Source organism: Ovis aries, chromosome 18 (assembly GCF_016772045.2).
Source record: "Ovis aries strain OAR_USU_Benz2616 breed Rambouillet chromosome 18, ARS-UI_Ramb_v3.0, whole genome shotgun sequence".
NCBI classification, from domain to species: Eukaryota; Metazoa; Chordata; class Mammalia; order Artiodactyla; family Bovidae; genus Ovis; species Ovis aries.
In genome coordinates this window covers 65,637,610-65,658,620 of record NC_056071.1, presented here as the reverse complement: position 1 = coordinate 65,658,620, position 21,011 = coordinate 65,637,610, and the positions used below count along the sequence as shown (strand labels likewise).

Below are 21,011 nucleotides of genomic sequence, written 5' to 3'. Positions count from 1 at the left end.
GTCTTCATTCAACTCCAAGACAACCCACCTGGCCTTCCAAAGAAAATAGCTCTCTTCCCAGCTCAGTGGGGAGAAGTTATGGAAAAGGAGACCTCAGCCTCAGTTCCCCCAAAATGGGTCAGCTGAGTCGCATGTAACACTTGGGTACATGCACGCTCAGTTGCCTCAGTCGTGTCTGACTCTGGCCCCACGGACGGCAGCCCACCAGGCTCCTCTGCCTGTGGGATTTTCCCAGCAAGAATACTGAAGTGGGTTGCCATTTCCTCCTCCAGGGGGTCTTCCTGACCAGGGATCAAACCCAGGTCTCCAGAATCTCTAAAGCTGTAGCGGATTCTTTACCACTGAGCCATCAGGGAAGCGCATGTAACACTGAAGAATAAGTTACTGTTCAGAGGGGGAAATGTAAACTCATCTAACACTGTTCAAAATAGAGTAACATCTGTCAAGGGCCACTATCAAGTCTCATTCAGACACCCAAGGACTGGAAAATTACTGAAGACAAGAGGTTACAGGTTCCCAGAAAACCCACATCTTACAGAGAGCAGCCTGTCCGGATGCTGCTGGAGACCAGAATAGATGTGAGCACTTCCCCTCTTTCCTGCATTTTGCCCCTTAAACTCCATAAAGACTCAACCTCCCCCGCCTCCAAGGCCAGAGCCACTCTATGCGTCTGCCCCTTTCCTCCCTGGAAAAGTGAATAAAAACTTTCTTTTCTTCTCTTGTTAACACTTGTGTGAATTCTTTCACAACCCACATTGGTTCACCTAACAGTTAAAATGGTGCATGAAGACTTCTGGTCCACTGGTTAAGAATCTACCTGCCAGTCACATCGAGCAGCTTCAGCTACATGCAACAAATTCTGATAAATTCTGTTTTCATTTTTACTGTTACAAATATTTTCAAATCTTCCTTGTTATGGCTTCTTAGATAGACCTATCATTTAAAAGTGGACATTTAAATTCCAAATACATGGGATTTTTAAAGTATCTTTGGTAGTAACTTCTCATTTTGATATTAATTTCTCGTTTAAATGCTTTCTTCTCTGCAATCATCCTCTCTGTTTTTTTCAGTCTTATGACTTTATTGAGGCTTTCAATGGCTAAGTTAAAGTTCTCTCTTGGTAAACTTCACATTGCACTTGAAAATAAGTGAGTTGTTTTTGAATATCTTTGGATGTTAATTTCTAACATAATGCTACAGTGATAAGAGAACAGACTGCATGATTTCAGATGAGATCGGGCGTGTTCAGGGTGGTATGGTTGTAGACAGACTGTATGATTTCAATGCCTTTGGGCAATGAAATTCTTGCACCTTTGTTTTTTATGTACCTGGATATGTTCTGATGTCTCCTAGTTTATAGTCTATGGGAACTGGAATAGAATTGTTACCCTACTGTTGTGTGAAAATTGTCTAAATCTTACTTATGCTGATTTGGTTCATAGCACCTTCCAGATCTACTCCAGCCCTCTACTTTTCTGTCTATGGACTGTTTCTTTTTGAGAGTTTGATATTGAAAGTATTAGTTGCTCAGTTGTGTCCAACTCTCTATGACCCTATTGACTGTAGCCCACCAGGCTCCTCTGTCCGTGGAATTCTCCAGGCAAGAATACTGGAGTGGATAGCCACTCTCTTCTCCAGGGCATCTTCCTGACCCAGAGATGGAAGCTGGGTCTCCTGCCCTGCAGGTAGATTCTTTACCATCTGAACCACCAGGGAAGCCCTCTAATTACATTGAACTGGTTCACAGTGCTTTTCAGACCTACTCCATCTTTCTACTTGTCTATCTACTCACTCTATTTATTTATGAGAGCTTGATATTGAAACTCCAACTAAAAGCTCAATTGACCTACTTAAAAGAGTAATTGTACTAGAGAACCCGCCTCCTCAGTCTGGGAGGATCCCACATGCTCCTAGGCAACTAAGCCCGTGCGCCACAACCACCGGGCCTGTGCCCTAGGGCTTGCGAGCCGCAGCTCCTGGGGCCGGTGCAGCGAGAGCCTGTGCTCCGCCACCGAGAGGAGCTGCTGCAGTGAGAGGCCTGCACCCCGGCTAGAGAGGGGCCCCGCGCGTGGCCACAGAGGAAGCCCTGGGCAGTGACGACGAGACAGCGCAGCCAAAAATAAAGACATAAAAATTTAAAAACCAGCTCCTTCTTAGAGAAGATGGTGAAAGATATGTGTGTTTTGACACAATAAAACAATTTTTAAAAGTGAATTGATAATACAGTTTCGTATATTTTAGAAAATAATTATTTGTTTGGCTGAGCCGGGTCTTAGCGGCGGCACACGGGAACAGTCTCTGTTTCCGCATGTGTCTAGTTCCCCGAGCCGGGATAGAGCCCAGGCCCCTCCCTCGGGACTGCAGAATCTTGGCGGGCAGTCCACAGGCGATGGCCATAGCCCTTCTTCTTTTTTTATTTTTTTACCAAGAAGGCAAGGCTAACACATACTAGGCTAACACACGGATGAACCTGGAGGACTTTAAACTGAGTGAAATAAATCATCACTAAAGAACAAATACTGTTTGGTTCCACTTACACGAAGTTCCTAGAATACTCAGTTCATGGAGGTAGAAAAGAGAAGGGGGGTTGGCAGCAGCTGGGGGAGGGAGCGTGGGGAGTGAGTATGGAGACAGAGTTTCAGTTTTTGCAAGAGAGGAGTTTTGGAGGGGATGATGGTGGTAGTTGCCCAAAAACGTGTGTTAGTTAGTGCTGCTCAACTATACACTTAAAAATGATTGAAATGGAAATTTTGTGTTATATATATTTTACCACAATTTGATTTAAAAAGAAAGAAATCACAGCTATAAGTAACTTCTCTTTAATAACATATTAAAAAAAAACCAACCTAAACAAAAGTGCACTCTTCCTGACAGCAGTGATGGGGTGGGAGTGTGCTGGCGGTGTGGTCCGCTGTGAGCACAGGATTCGCGTGGCCTGCCCAGTTGCATGGCCTTTGCTCCATCCCAGAGTTGACCCAAGACACCAGGGGAACATCCATGGGCTAATTAATGGACCTGCCATTAGAAGGGAGCCCTGGTCGGGGAAACTCAGGAAAGTCTACAAAGCTGCAGAGGAAGTTTCTCAGGCTGTCATCCAACTTCCCGCCTTTAATTTCTTCTGTTTGATAGAGAATGACTAAGAAAGCTAGTGACTCAGAAGCCGGGGAGAGGCTGTCTGCCGAGCTGGACGGATCAAGGGAGTGAGATGGGTCGGTGGAAAAAGAAATCAAGAGAGGAAAGAGAAGAAGCAGACAGAAGACTCAAAGGCCAGCCCCAAAACAGACGATGGAAGATCCCGGCCTGGTTCCGCAGGCATCGAGCCCCCCAGAGTGCTGCTGCTCCTCCGGCAGGAAGCTCTGGAGGTACCCGGGTCACTCTTACCTCTTGCATCCGGCAGAAAGGCGTGTCTGTCTCTCCCTTCTTTGGGCGCTCATTCCTTGGTTCCCCTTCCATCCCTTCCTTCAGTGTTTATTGCTCGAGTCTGTCACGCTGAGGGTTTGGGGGGACCGGGCAGAATGATGAGACCCGTCCTTGCCAAGCCTGGAGGACCGCGCCTGGGGCAGGGCTGCAGGCTTGCTGACATTTGGCTGCCACAGGGGTGGGATGGAGCCAAGCCCCAGGCCGGGGGCAGGGTGGGAGGCATTCCCGCTCACATGGGGGGCAGGAATGGTGCCCGCACAGAGTCCGTCAGCCAAGAGGCCTCCCTCACGTGAGACACACCTCACCGTGGATTTCACATGAAGCTCGTTTTACAGCTGGGGCAACAGAGGTTCTGAGAGGCTGAGTCACTTGCCCAGCAAGTGAGGGGGTCAGTGTTCCAATCCAGACAACCAGAACTGGGTACGGGGCTGTGCCCCTGGCTCTGGGGAGCAGGAGTGAGAGAAGAGGAGCGGGGGGAGGCGTGGGGCTGGGTGTGTCTGCTTTGTGGGGGACCCACATGTGTGTTCCCAGAGCCCCGCTCGGGTCTGCGTCCAGGGAAGCTCGCTGGATGGCCTTGAGTCGGGGAGTGGGGCTGGACTGCCCTATTAATTAAGGCTCTGATCTTGGGGGGTGTTTGCGGAAAGGCTGGGGTTATTTTGGAGGAGCTGGTGCTTTTATAAGCTAGAGAGAATTCTCCTGAAGAGAAAAGGTTTCCATGGTTTTCCAGGTTTTCCGTGTGGGCAGTGGGAAGATGCAGAATTTCAGTGGGAGCCCAGGGTCGTGGGGGATAGGGCGCCCCACCGGCATTATGTCTCTGATATCTGGACGGTGACCAGCATCATCCCCTAAGGGACAAGGATTTTTCAGTCGACTCACAGGAGATGGGATCTCAGAGGGGGTCTCCCAGGTCCTCACTAGCCTGGCGACGTTGGGGCCCTTTAGCCAGGATGGTCACTGTGCCAGGGTCATTTCCCTTTCTTTCCCAACTGTGGTGGCCCATGTGTGGCTGGTGGGGAAACCAGGAGATGGTCAGGCGGTCCAGGGCAGCTGAGCTGCCCTCAGGTTCCCGGCTGGCAGAGGGCATGGTGGGCGCTGGCCGGGCCCGTCTGCCTTCACCCAATCGCTTGGGCGTGTGTGGAGACAGCAGGGGCCACCACCCCATGTCTGACCTTCATTGGCCTCACCCCGTCCCCACCAGTATTCCTGCTGACAGATAACATCAACATAGCCATGTTCGTCGGAAGCCTGAGGGACCTCAGGACTTTGTAAGGGTGGCTGGCCTTTTTGGGGAGGGGGATTGATGCTCCCACCCAGAGGGGAGCCAGGGTGGCATAGGATCAACAGGGGTTTCCTCTCTGAGGTTTGAAAGGGGGTGCGCGCAAGCTCCAGGAGAGGGCTGTCCCATGAAGACACAGCGTGAACCACACACGGGAAGCTTTAATAGTCACGGGAGCAAATAAAAACAGAAATAGGTGAAATTATTTTACTGATTTGTTTTATTAGGCTAAAGTAGTATTTCAGCATGCTTCAACATTCAAGCAGCATTATTACTATCAAGGTGTTTTAGAGATTTCCCTGGTGGTCCCGTGGTTAAGACTCTGCCCTTTCCCATGCAGTGCGCCTGGGTTCCTCCGGGGCTGGGGAACTAAGATCCCATACTGCGAAGCACGGCCATTCAAACAAACAAACAAAACCCTGGGCGATATTTTACATTCCTTCTTTCCTAGCCAGTCTGTGGAAACTGATGTGGGTTTCGCACGGAGAGCACAGCCCAGCTTGGACAGTGCAAGTGCCCAGCGGCCACGTGTGGCTCGCGGCTGCTCACTGGACAAGGCTTCTCTGGAAAGAAGGGCGGTGATGCCGGGGTGGCTAACGTCACAGAGACTCCAGGGGCTAGATTTCCTGTTTTCAAACCTAAGCTAATTCATTATGATAAAGGAGCTAAGCGGGGGAAGGAGTGGGACGAACTGAGAGAGTAGCATTAGCATAAATATACTACCTTGCATGTGAAATAGACCGCTGGTGGGAAGCTGCTGTAGGGCAGGGAGCCCGGCCGGGTGCTCGGTGATGACCTAGACGGGTGGGATGGGGGCGTGGGCAGGAGGCTCGAGAAGCAGAGGATATATATGTAGTTATGACCGATTCACGTTGTTTTAGGGCAAAACCGAACGCAACAGTGTAAAGCAATCGTCCTCCAATAAAAAGTTAATTAATTTAAAAAAAAAAGCTATTTACTAGGAGTACATAGGGACTCTTCACCCCTTCCAACATAGTCAAATATAATTGGAGGCTGTCCTGATCCAATAGGCCCTGGTTCAGAGTTTTTCGTTATTACGACGTACACTCACCTGCTTTCACTGAGAGACTCAACAAAACAGTGGTTTAAGCAAGATAAAATTTACGTTTCTTTTAGGGCTTGCCAGGTGGCTCAGTGATAAAAGGATCTGTCTGTCAATGCAAAAGACTCAGATGCTGGTTTGATCACTGGGTCAGGAAGATCTCTCGGAGGAGGACTGGCAATCCACTCCAGTATTCTTGCCTGGAGAATCCCATGGATAGAGGAGTATGGCGGGCTATAGTCCATAGGGTCACAAAGAATCAGACACAACTAAAGAGGCTTTGCACATACACACCAGTGCTCCGTAGAGCTCAGTTCAGTTCAGCTCAGTCGCTCAGTCTTGGCCGACTCTTTTCAACCCCCATGGACTTTAGCACAATAGGCCTCCCTGTCTATCACCAGCTCCTGGAAGTTGTTCAAACTCATGCCCATCGAGTCAGTGAGGCCATCCAACCATCTCATTCTCTGTCATCCCCTTCTCCTCCTGCCTTCAGTCTTTCCCAGCATCAAGGGCTTTTCCAAAGAGTCAGTTTTTCATATCAGGCAGCCAAAGTATTGGCGTTTCAGCTTTGGCATCAGACCTTCCAATGAATATTCAGGACTGATCTCCTTTAGGATTGACTGGTTGGATCTCCTTGCAGTCCAAGGGACTCCTCAGAGTCTTCTCCAACGCCACAGTTCAAAAGCATCAATTTTTCAGTGCTCAGCCTTTTTTATAGTCCATCTCTCACATCCGTACACGACCACTGGAAAAACCATAGCTTTGACTAGCCAGACCTTTGTCAGCACAGCAATGTCTCTGCTTTTTACTGTGCTGCTAGGCTGGCCACAGCTCAGGGACCCGAGAGCTCAGGGACCCAGACTTTTCCCTGTAGTCTGCTGCAGACTGCTGCTGGGTGGGGCTCCTGTCTCATAGCTCAGGGTGGCTGCCCTGCTCCTGTTCTTACATGTGCATCTGGTGGTCAGGAAAGAGGACTGGGGAAGGGAAGAACATGCCTTTGCCCATGACGATGGAAAGGCCCAAGACCCAACTTGAAATACAGCTCCCTTCCCACTTGGAAATTCAGAAGTTAAAGTGAATGCCCTTTCAGGTTGAAGTCCCTGAGAACAGATGCTGAAGCGTTCAGGTGCCTTTGAATCGCTCTTCTCCCACCCCTACTTGTTTCGGCTCCGAGTCTTACCAGAAGCTGCCTCCCGTGGCTGCAGGCTGGGCTGTGTCGCTGAGGACCTTTGGGATCCAAAGCGGATTTCTGCCCTTCTGGTCTCTCCCTGCCTGGAGGGGTCCTTGTACCATCCCTGCTCTGCCTGACACCCACAGCATTTAGGAAAGAAGGTCATCCCTAGCCCCTAAGTGCTTTGTCCTGGAACTTCGAGGTGTCAGCCTTTTCCCTTCCAGCATTTCCAAAACCTCTTCATTTCATTTTTTCTCCAAGCTGATTCTTGGCGTTTGTGCTTACTGAGGGTAAGCTGAGAGGCAGCATGCCTGCCTCCTTCATCTTGAGCTGCTGCCCCCAGCCCTGTGTATTGACACAGTGAGCCTTTGAGGCCATCAGCTGCTGGACCGTCCAAATGCTCCTGGGCCCTGAGTGGCTACCCGCCAAGGGATGCCTCCCCTGTGCTGTGTCAAAGCCTCTTTGGCCCTCCGGATCCCCAGTCCAGGGTGTGGCACCCGTGGGCCCCAGCTGGATGGTGGGTGACCCTTCTTGTCCATACCGCCCAGGCTGGCCCCATGCTGGTGGGTGGTCCCGCCCCTCTCCCTGTTATCTGAGGGCTTCCCAGCCTGTGCTCCCATTACATACCCCTTAGTCCTGGAAAGAGCCACCCCCTGGGCCACATAATGGGTGTGGGTGGCTGCTTGGGTGAAGTGGTCTCCGCGAACAGCCCAGGGTGGCCGGGTCACAGGTTGTACTGGGGCGCCCGAGAATGGGGTGCTATATGGGGAGGGGCAGGCAGGGCAGTGGGCAGAAGTGAGAATGGAGATGAGGGGACCATGAGGAGGCCACCCCGTGTCCAAGGGCTCGAGCGGGCACCAGCCCTGCGGGGGCGCTCTCCTGTCCATCCACCTGTCCATCGCTGGCCTGGCCTGATGCGGCCAAGGTCACTCTTTTTCTCTGAACTTTTGGGGAGAAGACCAAGCACCTCATCTCAGAGGCTTTGCCTCCAGCTGCTGCTCAGGCCTGGGTTGCTTCCTTGTCTGGAGAAGGGGTTGAACCTGGGGAGCCCCCAGCACCCGGGCTGGGGAATGGAAGGTGCAAGCCGCTCCACCCTGCCCCTCCTAGGATGGTCTGTGGCAGCTGCATCTCTGTCTGTCTGTCTCTGTCTCTGTCTGTCTCTCTCTCTCTCTGTCTGTTTCTATCTCTGTCTGTCTGTCTCTGTCTGTCTGTCTCTGTCTCTGTCTGTCTGTCTCTGTCTCTGTCTGTCTGTCTCTCTGTCTGTCTGTCATCCATCCATTACCGATCCATCATCTATCACCTGCCTACCGTCTGTGTTTCTGTCTCCTGTCTGTCTTCCGTCTGCTTCTATCATCTGTTTCTTATCTGTGTACCTGTCGATCGTCTCTCTCACTGCCTGTCCCGGGTGTGGAGGGAGGCGGGGCTCCTCGCCCTTGGAGACCATTGAGGAGCAGGTCTCCAGTGCGATTCCGGGCCCAGCACCACCTGCACCACCTTGAAACCTGGCAGCAAAGCAGACTCCCTACCCGGGCGTGAATGGCCCCAGGGCGTCCTGATGTGCATTAACGCAGAGAACCCCTGTGCTGGAGTGTCTGCTCCCAGCTCTGGAGGACTCCCTCCTGGATGCTGGGTTAACCACCCTGTCCTGGCAGGATGCTGATAACCATTCAGTCATCTGACGGAGACTCAGATCCTGATCCGCCCTGGAGCACAGAGGCTCACAGATGTCATGCCAGGCTCTGAAGGGGACCGCATGCAAAGTTTACCCGGAAAAACCCTGTGCCCTTCTGCTCCTGTCTGGCCCCTAGACCTGGTCCCCAAAGGCTCTTTAAACAGGCTACCTCGTCTTCTTGCTGGTTCCTCCGAAGGATGGGCAAGTTCAGCACAGGCACCCCCAGGCAAATGAGGTCACCCCGAGGAGCCCTGCGGCAGCCCCCTGCCCCCTTACCTGCCGCCCCCTCCTGCAGCCCCTGTGAGCCGCTGGCCTCGGGTTCCCTTCTTCCAGGATTCTCACAGCTGGTCTTGGAGGGCCGCTTCCTGGAAGCCTGTCGGAGCATCTCATCCTCAGCGGAGGAAAGGCAGGACCGTGGCTGCCAGTACCAGGCCGTGGCCCGGGGCATGTGGCAGGTCGTCCAGGAGGCACTGGAGGGCGGCGGAGGCGGCCGGGAGCTGCAGAGGAAGCTCAGGTCGGTGGCGGCTGCGATGGAGTGGGCCCGGGGCGCCTCCCGGGAGCTGGGTGGTGACCTGGCCTCCTGGGACTGCCAGCTGCAGACACGGCTGAGGAATGACGCTGAGAACCGGGTGCCCCCGAGCCCCAGAGACCGAGTGCCCCTGAACCCGCGGGACCAGCTGGGCAGGTACTTGGTGGAGCTGGCCGAGGCCATGGATCGTGGCCTGGGCCCCCAGAGGGCAGCCCGGCTGGGAGCCTGCCTCTCGGCGACCGACAGAGAATGCTTCCAGGAGGTGCTCCTGGGCCGTCTCTCCGTGCTCCTGACCCGCAGCGGAGACCCGGACAGCTGCCAGGAGCTCTACACCTGGGCCAGGAAGACCTTGTTTGGGCAGCTGGCGTGAGTCAGCCTCGGGGCCTTGGGGTCTTGGGCCAGGACACCGCCCTGGCGTGAAGATCCTCAGGCCAGGGCGGCGGTCAGTGCAGGGCCCTTCAGAAGGGCCTCCTGGGGTGGGAGCAAACACAGGGGCTAGCCTGAGCACACACGCGCGTGTCTGTGGGTGTGTGTCAGTTTGTTCCTGGTGCGGCATCGGTGTGGGTGTGTGAGCCTGTCGGTGAGAGTACGGGGACCGCGGAGACTTTAGTTCCCGTGCGTGGCCCCCAGCTGTCCTCTCCTGAGCAAAGGGGTGGGGACCGGCCCGGAGTACACCACCCTCAGCTCTGAGCCAGCTCTCCCCGCTCCACAGCCGGGCCTGTCTCCCTCACGGCTGCTTCCAATCCAGCAGGAAGACTCCAAGGCCCGCCGCCGCCAGGAAACTCCTGGACCCGCTGATGTTTGTCACCTGGATGTCCCAGATGCAGAGCCGGCTGGTGGAGCTGATCCAGGTAACTGGCTTCCAGGAGCGTCCATCACTGAGCCTCCTTGTCCTGCATCCGGGGGTTGAGCGTGACCCCAAGTTCACCCCTAGGACGGATCTGGGCCCTTGACCACTGCCCCGTGTGTCTGCGTCACAGGACATGTTACAAAACGGCCTGCGGGGACTCCACCCCGGGCCTCGTCCCGGCCTTGACCAGCAGTGCAGTCTGGCTCCCCAGGCCCCAGTGAGCGACCCCAGAGCCTGGGACGCTTAGATGGGGAGTCGGTTGTCCCTGGAGGGCGCAGACAGTTAATCCATGGCAGACACGGTGAGACTGTAGCCCGTCGGGCTCCTCTGTCCATGGAGTTTTCCGGACAAGGATACTGGAGTAGGCTGCCAATTTCCTCCTCCAATTCATTCTCCTCTCATTCAAACACGGTGAGCACTTAAAGTGCCGTCACAACTCTCTACCGCAACCATTTTTCAGAAAGGTGGTTCGCTGTCACAAGCGAGACACAGGACACGTATACATTGAAACTGCAGTTTTCCTGTCACTGATAAACATGCCCAGCGTTCTCCTCGGCGCGCACAGCCATGCTGGCCTAACTCAAGGCTCAGTCCCGTTGAAGCACCTGGGTGAGAGCCTCCTGCTTTGGAGTCCCTGCCTGAGAATCCAGGCCTTGTCGTTCTCTGCCTTCCACGCTTGTCCACGGAGCTGAGCTGAGCTGAGCAGAACTGCCAGGTGTCAGTTCAGACCCCCAGGCAGGAGGAAAGGGTCCTGCTGCTAGGTCCCCACACCAACCCCCACTCTAGCCGCCCTCCCCCGGGACGGGTGCCAAGGGCTGGGGCGCCCTCTCCCTGCCCTACACCACCAGCCCTATAAGGTTCCTGCTGTTTTAGGGACGTGGGGGTGTGGAGGCGTGAGAGGGGGCAGGGCTAAGAGTGGAGAAGTACTGAGTGCTGAGCAGGCGTGGAGGAAAGTATCCTCCACCCAGGGCCCCCGGTAAGCCAGCCCTGACCTGGGCGCCCACAGGCACGTGGTAGGTCATGAGGAAGCACACGGCCCCTCTGACTGCAGCGCCCTGGCCGTGCTCTGGCAAGCGGTGTGGGAGGGGGCTTCCTCCTGAGCCTTTGTCCTCGCCTTGGGCCCGCCTGAGGGATCACCCCGAGATTTTCAGCAGGGCATCAGCGGCCTGGGGATCCCCAGCCCAGCCAGGTCTCCACAGGCTGTGGTAGCCTCAGAGCTGTGGCCCAGGCCTTGTCTGTCCTGGCGTTCTGAGTCCTCTTGACCCCCAGTCCATTGGTATCTGGGCACCCCTGTCTGACCTGGTCACTGCAGGGACCCTGGGCCCAGACGAGGGTAGCTGTTCATCCCCCTGCCCCCGACTGAGTGTTGATGACAGAAGCGGTTGTCTTCTCTGGACTTAGGGGTGGGGCGGATCCGGAAGGTGTCAGGCCTCCCATGATGGGTTGATGGATGTGGGCCATGGAAGAAGAGCTTTACTCGGGAAACTGGGTCCCCCAGGTGGGGGCATTTCAGGCTGCTGGTTGGTGGGGATCCCTGGGCTGGGTGAAGACTTGCCCCTCGCTCCCATCCCCAGCCTCAGCTGTAGGGGGCCTGGACCTGGCTGTGCCCCAGAGAGAACACAGGGATGAAAGTTGCGTTCATTGTGTTCTGAGCAGAAAGAGTTGGAAAAACAACTAGAAAATGTCCTGACCTGTGATCAGAAAGAGCGGGCCAGCTCTTCCTGCCAGGCGTTCCTCAAAATCTTCCAGGTATGCCCACCATGAGGGCCCCTGGCACCTTCCTGGGTGGCTGGCCTGGAGGAGGAGGGGCCTGGAAGGAGTGAGGCGCTGGGAGGGGTGGGGGTGTGGTGTGGACAGGAGGAGCTGAGTGGGGGAGGGGGAGGCCGGCGCTGCTGGGCACTGGAGCAGGGGGGCGGTTCTGGGGGGTACACGGTACCTGAGGCTAGGCAAGGAGCAGAGCAGGTAACACTCAGCCCAGGCCCGTCTCTTGGATGGTGGGGTCCCAGTGCTGGGGTGCAGGGTGTATCTTTTGGGGAGGAGCCTCTGAGGGAGACTTCTCATCTCATGAGGACGCACTCCTGGGTCTCACTTAGGACCTGGAAGAGATGGGTGTCTGGGGAGGGTGGGGCTTCGGTGGGGAGGCCTCTGAGGCTCCAGGAGACACTGTGCAGTCTACCTGGTGTAAAATGTTTGGTCCATGAGCGTGAGTGTGAACATGCGCGTGCATGTATGTGAATGTGTGCACACGCGTGTACGTGTGTATATATGTGTGTGCATGCATAGGAGTGTGTGTGTATAAGCACGTGGAGGTGTACATACGTGTGCACACGTGTGTATGTGAATGTGTGCACACGCGTGTACGTGTGTATATGTGTGTGCCTGCATAGGAGTGTGTATAAGCACATGGAGGTGTGTATACGTGTGCACACGTGTGTATATGCATGTGTGGGCATGTGTGTGCATACGCGTGTCTGTAAGCATGTATGTGTGCCTCTGTGTGTGCGCCTGTGTGTATATGTAAGTGTGTGTTTGTCTCTGTGTGTGTGCATGTGTTTGGCTCTCTTCGCAGGGGTGAGTTGGTGTTTCCGTTGATTCTTTGGACTGCTGGGGCTGGAGAGAGAGAAGATGATGAGACACTTAGCATCCTCAATGCCTTTGCGCAGAGACGCCCTGTTGAGAGCATCGGGAGGAGGTGGGCTGGGGGAGAGTTGGCAGCTCCTGTTGAGGAGGCTGGTGCAGCCTCAGGGTGTGTGTCAAATGGGAAAAACTCCGGGGGTGAGGCTGTAGGTAGGACCCAGTCTGGGTGCGAGTGGGGAGGCCTGAGGACACAGGGGGAGCCTGGTGGGAGGGGTCTGCCCCTTGCCATCTGCAGGCTTGGGAGGGGGCAAGGTGAGGCACAGGTGGGACAGGTGCAGAGTCGGGGGGCCGCATCCTCCCAGCGGTCTGTCCCTGTCCCCTGAGAGCCCACTTGCTTTGACCAACAGCTGTGGAAAGGAACCATAGATTCGGTGCAAGACGTCGGGCTGCCTGTCACCAGCCGAGTTCAAGCCATGGTTCTGAACACGTTTGCAGAGTTTCTGCAAAGGTAAGTGAAAAGGCAGCCTTGCCCAGGTGGGGAGGCCTGGGCTGCGTTCAGCTAACCCATGTCAGAGTGCTCACCTCGCCACCAGCCGCCAGGCCAGGGCCAGTTCACAAAATGCATGGGGAGCGCTGGTTGGCTCCTGGTGCCCCCCGTCCTGCCCGCTCTGCGTCTCGTCCTGGCTCTGGAGGCAGCCCTGTGTGACCGTGGAAACGTCCAGCCTGGAGGCCCCAGCCTGGCAGCTGTCCAGCTAATTCTGAGGGGGCATGAGGTTTAAGTTGTATTTAATTTTAACTAACTGACGTTTGAACAGCTTATGGGGCATGGGGCTCTTGGCTCTCTGTTGCACAGCAGGGTGAACCCGGCATTCGGTTCCCATCCTAGATTTTGTTATATTGATTTTGAGGGGTTTTTGTTTGTTTCATCTTCTTTTTTGGCCAAATACGGCTTGTGGGATGTTGTTCCCCAACCAGGGATCGAATGGCTGCCTCAGAGCAGTAGAATCGCTGAGTCCCAAACACCAGACCGCCAGGGAATTGCCATCGAGCTTTAAAAACTGAGATAAAGAACCATTTCTCTCAGTTACTGGATTTCAGGGCGCTCCTTTAAACCTTGCGGCTGAGCTGAGAGCCTCCCTCCCCGCTCTGGTTTTCCCGGCAGGACTTGCTGTCGGTCTCCTTGGTCCACACCCAGATCTGCCCCAGCCCTGGATTTGGGGGGGGGTCTCCCTCTCTCTAGCCTTTTCTCTGTCTTCTTGTATTGTGCTGAATGGAAGTGCTCAGTCTCCAGAGAGAAATGGAAGGGCTTAGTTTTTCCTGGCAGCTAGCTAGAGGATGAGAGAAGGCAATGGCACCCCATTCCAGTACTCTTGCCTGGAGAATCCCAGGGACGGAGGAGCCTGGTGGGCTGCAGTCCATGGGGTCACGAAGAGTTGGACACAACTGATCAACTTCACTTTCACTTTTCACTTTCATGCTTTGGAGAAGGAAATGGCAACCCACTCCAGGGTTCTGGCCTGGAGAATCCCAGGGACTGGGGAGCCTGGTGGGCTGCCGTCTATGGGGTCGCATAGAGTTGGACACGACTGAAGCGACTTAGCAGCAGCAGCCCTCTCTCCCAGGGGGCTCAGGTGAGGGCGGCTGTGGCCAGGGCTGCCCGGACTTTGTGAGAAGCAAGTTTGGGGCACAGCGCTGGGTACCGGAGTGTCATGGGGCCCCCTTTTCCAGGATTTCCAGTGTATTCACCTTCAGAGGGTCTCTGAAGGGCCTGGCACCAGACAGGTTACTCATGAGGGGCCAGAGATGTGAATTTTTAGGTGAAATCAGCCAGGTTTTAAATGTTTAGCCACCACTGTGGCTAGTTTGAGATCGTGGTTGATTTGTGTTCTAGGAATGTAAAGGCGCCCCTTCCTTCCTGCCTTTGGGGAGCAGGGGTATGCATGCCTCTCCTGACTCCTCTCTCCCCACCCTGCTGGGGGGGTTGCAATGCTCCAGGCAGGGTGTGGGGTGCCCCTCCCTCCCTGTGGGCACTCCAGACACTCCTAGGAGGCCTTGTTTCCTCCCTCTTCCTTCCCCTGAGAGCACGTTAGCTGTGATTGCAGACCACAGGAGAAACCCAGTCCCGTCCGGTTCTAGAAGTGTTTACTGCAAAGGGCCGGCACAGCATTACAGGAAAAGATTCTTGGGAACCGTCTGCTCCGGCGCCTGGTGCAGAGGCGGCCCCAGTTGTCCACACGTTGACCATGAGCACCCACATCTGTTTCACGGAAGAAGCAGCAGTTAGGCTGAGAAGGGGGACGGCTCACACCGCTGGATGGGGCTGACGTGCGGGGCAGCGCCTGCATCTCCGCCTTCACACGCAGATACCGGGGTGAGGGTGCCCCCCACTTCCTCCAGCAGCAGGCCGGTGCCGGACCCTCCCCCCAGCTGCATGTGCTGCAGAACTGCTGCGTCCTCAGGTGGGTCCCGGTGTGACCCGGGCGTGGGCGGGGCGGGCAGCCTCGGACCCGGTGGGCCTCTCTGCATGGATGGCAGACTGGGTGCTTGTGTGTGAAGTGGGGGATGACACCGCCCCCGCCGCAACCTGGATGCACAGTCGCAGGATTCCACAGAGGAAACGCCAGATGCCAGGGACACTGGCTGCCGCTGGAAGGAGTTTTCCTCTTGTACCTTTTGCATTTCATGCCACGGGAATATAACACTTATTCCGCACATAAAAAAGGGTGGGGATGAAGTAGACAACCAGGTGCTGAAGTGAGTCTGTCTGCCCGAGGGCACACAGAGGGTCAGTGGCGAGGGGGCATGCACGGCTCAGGGCTGCGGGCGAGGGGGCATGCACGGCTCAGGGCTGCGGGCGAGGGGGCATGCACGGCTCAGGGCTGCGGGCGAGGGGGCATGCACGGCTCAGGGCTGCGGGCGAGGGGGCATGCACGGCTCAGGGCTGCGGGCGAGGGGGCATGCACGGCTCAGGGCTGCGGGCGAGGGGGCATGCACGGCTCAGGGCTGCGGGCGAGGGGGCATGCACGGCTCAGGGCTGCGGGCGAGGGGGCATGCACGGCTCAGGGCTGCGGGCGAGGGGGCATGCACGGCTCAGGGCTGCGGCTGGGCCCTCAGGGTTCCCGGCCAGGCCCCACGGGCCCTTTGGGTTTCCTCCACCAGGAAAACGTGGCAGGATCTGGGCCAGGCCCACACTCCCCTGGCAGACTTGGTGCTGTGCACCATCAACGCCATTGAGGACCAGAGCCAGGATGCCCTCGTGTCTGGAGTCAGAAGCCTGTGCCAGGTGAGGTACCCCCAACTCCAGCCCTTGCAGGGGCCTCTGCTGTTCCCAGTGGTGTGACCAGAGGGTCCCTCTGTCTCCCAGGCTCTCTCCAGCCCAGGGCAATGACGGGGATACAGCAAAGCCCAGGCAAAGCTAGCTTTGAGTTGCCTGTGTCCAGCCTCCACCCTGCCCGGGCCTGGGCCTTGGTCTGCAGTGGGAGAAGGACAGCTCAGCATCCTGTCGGCCAGAGACGGGCTCCGTGCGGCTGAGGGGGCTGGGGCTGGCCTTGCCTCTGCTCAGGGGGCCCGGCTCCACCCTCACAGAGGGCACCTTCCTGGGCAGGGTCCACATTTGCAGTCCTCTGTCCACGGGCAGACCCGCTCTTGGCTCTCTCTATCTGTGGAGCCACCTGTCCTGCCAGGCCAGTGGAGGCCTGACACCCTGCCCCCTGCCCCGATCCCGCTTTGCCCCATGTGCCTCCCAGGCAGGTGAAGCCCCCTCCATGGTGTTCCCAGGGTCTCCATGCCTCCCCCAAGCACTGGCTGCCTCCAGGCTAGGGCCTCGCCCAGATTCCAGGGGTCCCAGGAGATGCCAAGGGCTGGGCCCAGGAGCTGAAGCCTTGAGAGGGCACGGTGTCCTCCTGGATGTGGAAACCATGGGGTCCAGGGCCCTCTGAGGTGGTCGCCATTGGATTTTCCAGAGATATGAGCACTTGGCTCAGCGAGACACGGAAATATCCAGGGCACCAAGGCTGACGAGAACACTGCCGGGGCCTCACCCCAAGCTGGGGCAGACGTTGCTAATCGAACCCCACGTTCTGCTGCTCTGGGGCAGATGGAGCCCCAGTGTCTGCTCAGAGCTCCCGGCAGACCCAGCCACTTGGCAGGACTTGGCTCTGAGCTTTACAGACGATGCTGACGAGGCTGCACCATGCAGATGGGGTGCTGGAGGTCCCCCAGCTGCACATCTGGTCTGGTGTTCCCCTGAGAAGTGAGTGGCCGGGGCTCACCGCAGGGTGGTCTAGCTGTGGCCCCTGCTGCAGGTCTCTGGAGCTGAGGATGTGGGGGGGAAGCATCCCTGAGACCTCGCGCCATGCTGTGGTTTGCTGGAGACCCAGAGGAGAGTGAGGGACTCCAGGAAGACTCAGGAGGGCTCTGGGGAGGACGCGGTGTCAAGGGTTGCAGATGGACTCTGGGAGGCTTCCAGGAGTCGGCAGGAGGAGGTGGACTGAGCTTGGGGGCAGACAGTGGGCAAGCCTCTGGCTCCTGGAATGCAGGCCCTTCTGGTCCAGGGCTGTGCGCCTAGCGGGGAGCAGGGCTGGGGAGGTGGGGCCTGCAGGGCTGGAGGAGAGAAAGGGCAAGGACGGGAGACAGGCTGGGCTCAGGCCTCAGTGACTGTGACGTTCCTGTGCTCAGAGCCTACTGGGGCATCACTTCGGGAGGGAAGACGAGGAGCTGGCCCGTGCTCTGCGATCCCTCCGGCAGGGCCTGGAGCGCTACCCCGGCCTGCTTCCTCCCCACATACAAGGTAGGAAGGAGCAGAAGGGGGCTCCCGGGGGGTCTGCTCTGCGTGGCTGCTGGCATCCCCCTCTGCCAACAGGGCAGCCCACGGCCAGAGACAGGCGGGGCTGCACGGCCCTGGTCGTCAGTCTGGCTCTTGGTCTCCTAGGGGAGGTGAGGGGCCAGCTGGTGGTCACCTCGGGAAGGAGTGGCTTTGTCATGGAAGCCCAGTGGTCAGGGGTTAGGCCTGCAGAGTTGGGGGCCAGGCCCCACAGACCCAGCTAGAGGGGCTTTCTGGACTGCTCTGCTGCCTCCACCCGCAAGGCTGAGCCCCTGAGGCCATGGGACCTTGTCCTGGGACAGCTTCTCTCCAGCCTTTTGCATCCTCTTTCTTTGGGCGGGGCAGAGCCTTGTGCAAAGTCTGTACAGAGCGGTCTTCACTGAGTACCTCCAGGCCTTGGTCACCCATCTCAAGAAGCTGAAGCCCCGGAAGTGGAAAGACCAGCAGGGTCAGGTGGAAACGGACGTCCAGGAGCTGCGTGAGACTTTCGGGAGGCAGGAAGTGAGCCTGGGACTCTCAGGGGGCTTCCGAGGGGCCACCTTCACCTTCCCGGCGTGTCTCTCCTCCCCTGACCAGCCTGGAGCCAGCTGTGCTCTCCTGCCCCGCTGGGCCTGTCTGTGCCAGGCTGCTCTCTCACGGCGGCCCTGGGAACCCTGGGCAGAGGGGAGGCAGGGCCTGGGGGGGAAGCCTGGGGGGCTCACGAGGTGACACGGGCGTGTAGGACCCTGCTCTCCCTGGCAGGGCTGGCCTGGGGGCCTGTGTGGCAACCCCGGGTGAGGCCTGCGCTGGGTGAGTCTGGGAGCTCCTGTCTGCAGGGCCTCTGTGACGGAGCCCCTGGCCTGGAGGCCTTCATGGAGGTCTTCCAGCTCAGCGGGGAGAGGGGCAGCCCGTGTCTGGATGGATGGCTGGCCTCCTTCAGGGACAGGTTCCCAGACTACGTGAGGTGAGAGGCAGAAGAGGGCAGGTAGAGGGAGGGGCCTGCAGGGGGCTCAGCCTGGGGCCTGGGCTGGGGAGGGACTGAGCTAAGGGGCTGGCATGTGACGGGTGAGTAGGAAGGGCATGAGGGCTGTGAAGGGTGTGAAGGGTGAGTTGCCAGCAGAGACTGGGAGGCCTGGGCTGGAAGCACACATCTCAGCGCCTCCTGTCTTCAGGAGGGAATCCAAGGCCAGAGAAGGGCAAGGACTTGCCCAGGGTCCCCTGCAGGCTGGTGCAGGCCCCTCCCTGGTCTCTCCGCCTCCTGACACTGAGATCCACCCAGCTGGACCCTCGGAGCGGCCCAGTCCAGATCCCTTCCTGGTGTCCAGGGCTCCCGGGTAGGCCGTCTAAGCGTCCTGGGGGTCATGGTTGGTGGTGGTGGCGGGGTCTGGGGACTTGGGGAACCGCCTGTGGTCCCAGCTGCCCCGGAAGACGTTGCTCTAGACTCCACTGCTGTCTTCCTTTGCGCGCCCACGGGTACACAGAGCCCCTCTTCCTGTTGCTCAGCACACAGGGCCAGCCCGAGGAGCCTGAGCTCAGGAGCTGCTGCCCTTGCTCCTGGGGCTTCCTCACGACTTTCACAAGGTGACCGAGGGTGTGAGGGCTCCAGGGCCTTCTCCAGGGACGCTGGTAGGTCAGGATCCACCCCTGGGCAGAGTGGCTGGGGCACAGCCTTGGGGGTCTCGGAGGAAACCAGGCTGAGGGGCTGGGTTGGAGGGAGGGCCCAGTGGCTTGATGTGGACACTGCACCGCCCGCCTGCAGGCAGCTCCTCAGGCCCTGAGCCAGTGGTTCTGGAATATTTTGGTTGCAAGACTCCTTTACTCTGAACAATTATTGAACTGAAGAACTGTAGCTTATGTGGTTATATCGATTGATAGTTCCATTATTCGAAATTAAAACTGAGAAACATTAATTCGTTTATATAAGGTGTTTGGAAAAAATAATAGAAATTCACTGGAATGCCCTTCCCACCTGCTGAAATTCTCCTCCCTCTAGGTCTGGCTCCTAGACAAACCCCCCACCAGTCTATTTCCTTTGCTTCCTGTCCTGAGATGCCCGTCACCATTGTCTTGGCCGAGATCTATCCTGTCTGTTCCCTGGCAAATGTCTTCACGGCGGAGGACCAGCCTCATGTCTGGAGGACCAGACAGACGTTTGTCCTCATCTCCTCGGCGCCCGCTGGCCGCCCCAAGTGGAGGTGGAAGTGAGCGCTCGTTTCAGGGAGCCTCTCCCCCTGGGGCTCTGGACATTGTGTGGCTCTGGGACCCGGTTAAGGCGGAGGATGTGAGTGCCCCTGGCCCCTTCACAGGCGGCAGTCTGAAATCCAGAAAGAAGCCACCCTTCTCAAGCCTGGACTCCTCCACCAGAAGGATCCTGAGTCAGACACCAGGCAGTGAAAGGCCGGCCTCCTCCATGGTCCACCCAGAAGCAGCGGAGGGCGAGGGCGGGGCAGGCAGAGGGCAAGGTGCGGGAGCGTCCCACCAGCCTGGCCGCATGTCCTCTCCTGTGTGGACCGCAGCTTTACTGAGATGCAATTCACCTGCCGCGTGTTTTGACCACTGAAGTCTCACGTACCATTCAGTGGTTTTTAGCATATTCACAGCTGTGCAGCCATCACCGCAGTCAATGTTAGGACTTTTCATCTACCCTAGAAAGAGACCCTGCAACTTTGTTGGCATGACCCCAAACCCCTCTTCCCGCCATGCCCCCGGCCCTGGGCAGGCCACATATGCGTGTCTGTTCCGGACACGTCGCATGGAGTGAATTACGTAATACGTTGCCTTTCGTGACTGGCTTCTCTCACTTGTCATTGTGCTTCAGCGTTCTTCAGTGTTGTGACTTGCATCCATGCTCCGCTCATTTTTCACATTCTTTCCTTCTTTGTTTGGCTGTGCTGGGTCTTAGTTGTGGCACTCGACATCTTTTCAGTTGTGGCACTCGAACTCTTAGTTGCAAAATGTAGGGTCTAGTTCCGTGACCAGGCATCGAACCCAGGCCCCCTGCATTGGGAGCGTGGGGTCATAGCCACGGGCCCACCGAGGAAGCTAGTTCCCATTCATTTTTATAGCTGAGTGACACTCTGTTTTATATTCGGTTTAGTCAGACATTCGCTGATGGGCATCTGAGTTGTTTCCAGTTTGGGGCTGCTGTGAATAATGCTGCTATAAACCCATGTGCACAACTTTATGTGTGGACATGTGTTTTTAGTCCTCTTGCCTGGAAAATCCCATGGATGGAGGAGCCTGGTGGGCTGCAGTCCATGGGGTCGCGAAGAGTCGGACACAACTGAGCGACTTCACTTTCAATTTTCACTTTCATGCATTGGAGAAGGAAATGGCAGCCGACTTCAGTGTTCTTGTCTAGAGAATCCCAGGGACGGGGGAGCCTGGGGGGCCCGTCTATGGGGTCGCACAGAGTCGGACACAACTGAAGCGACTTAGCAGCAGCAGCAGCAGCAGCGTTCCACCTAGGAGCGGAATTCCTGGGTCAAATGGTGACTCTGCGTTTAACTTTCTGAGAAACTGCAGAGTATTTCTCCGAAGTAGCTGCACCATTCTGCGTTCCCACCCGCGATGTATGAGGGGTCCGGTGTCTCCATCAACATTCCTTATGTCAGACTTTCTGTTGATACCCACCCTAGTGGGGGTGAAGCGG

General features: G+C 56.9%; 1 protein-coding gene across 8 annotated transcripts; it reads left to right on the top strand.

The window, feature by feature from the left end:
• The first annotated feature begins 3,138 nt into the window (after positions 1-3,138).
• On the top strand, positions 3,139-20,538 carry LOC105603310 (uncharacterized). 8 transcript variants are annotated; one of them, XM_042235562.2, is made up of 14 exons: positions 3,139-3,362; positions 8,936-9,497; positions 9,844-9,982; positions 11,638-11,730; positions 12,551-12,673; positions 12,966-13,066; positions 14,661-15,017; positions 15,718-15,841; positions 15,923-16,810; positions 17,236-17,347; positions 17,726-18,323; positions 18,532-18,693; positions 18,863-18,985; positions 19,353-20,538. In XM_042235562.2, exons 1-5 carry the CDS (start codon positions 3,206-3,208, stop codon positions 12,554-12,556), a joined length of 957 nt encoding a protein of 318 aa, XP_042091496.1. In that variant the 5' UTR covers positions 3,139-3,205; the 3' UTR covers positions 12,557-12,673; positions 12,966-13,066; positions 14,661-15,017; positions 15,718-15,841; positions 15,923-16,810; positions 17,236-17,347; positions 17,726-18,323; positions 18,532-18,693; positions 18,863-18,985; positions 19,353-20,538. The 8 variants fall into 8 exon arrangements, with proteins under 8 accessions (XP_042091496.1, XP_042091497.1, XP_060257465.1 ...); XM_042235563.2 differs by having other exon boundaries at positions 14,639-15,017; XM_060401482.1 differs by having other exon boundaries at positions 12,966-15,017; positions 17,726-17,881; positions 18,196-18,323.
• Positions 20,539-21,011: the final 473 nt, after the last annotated feature.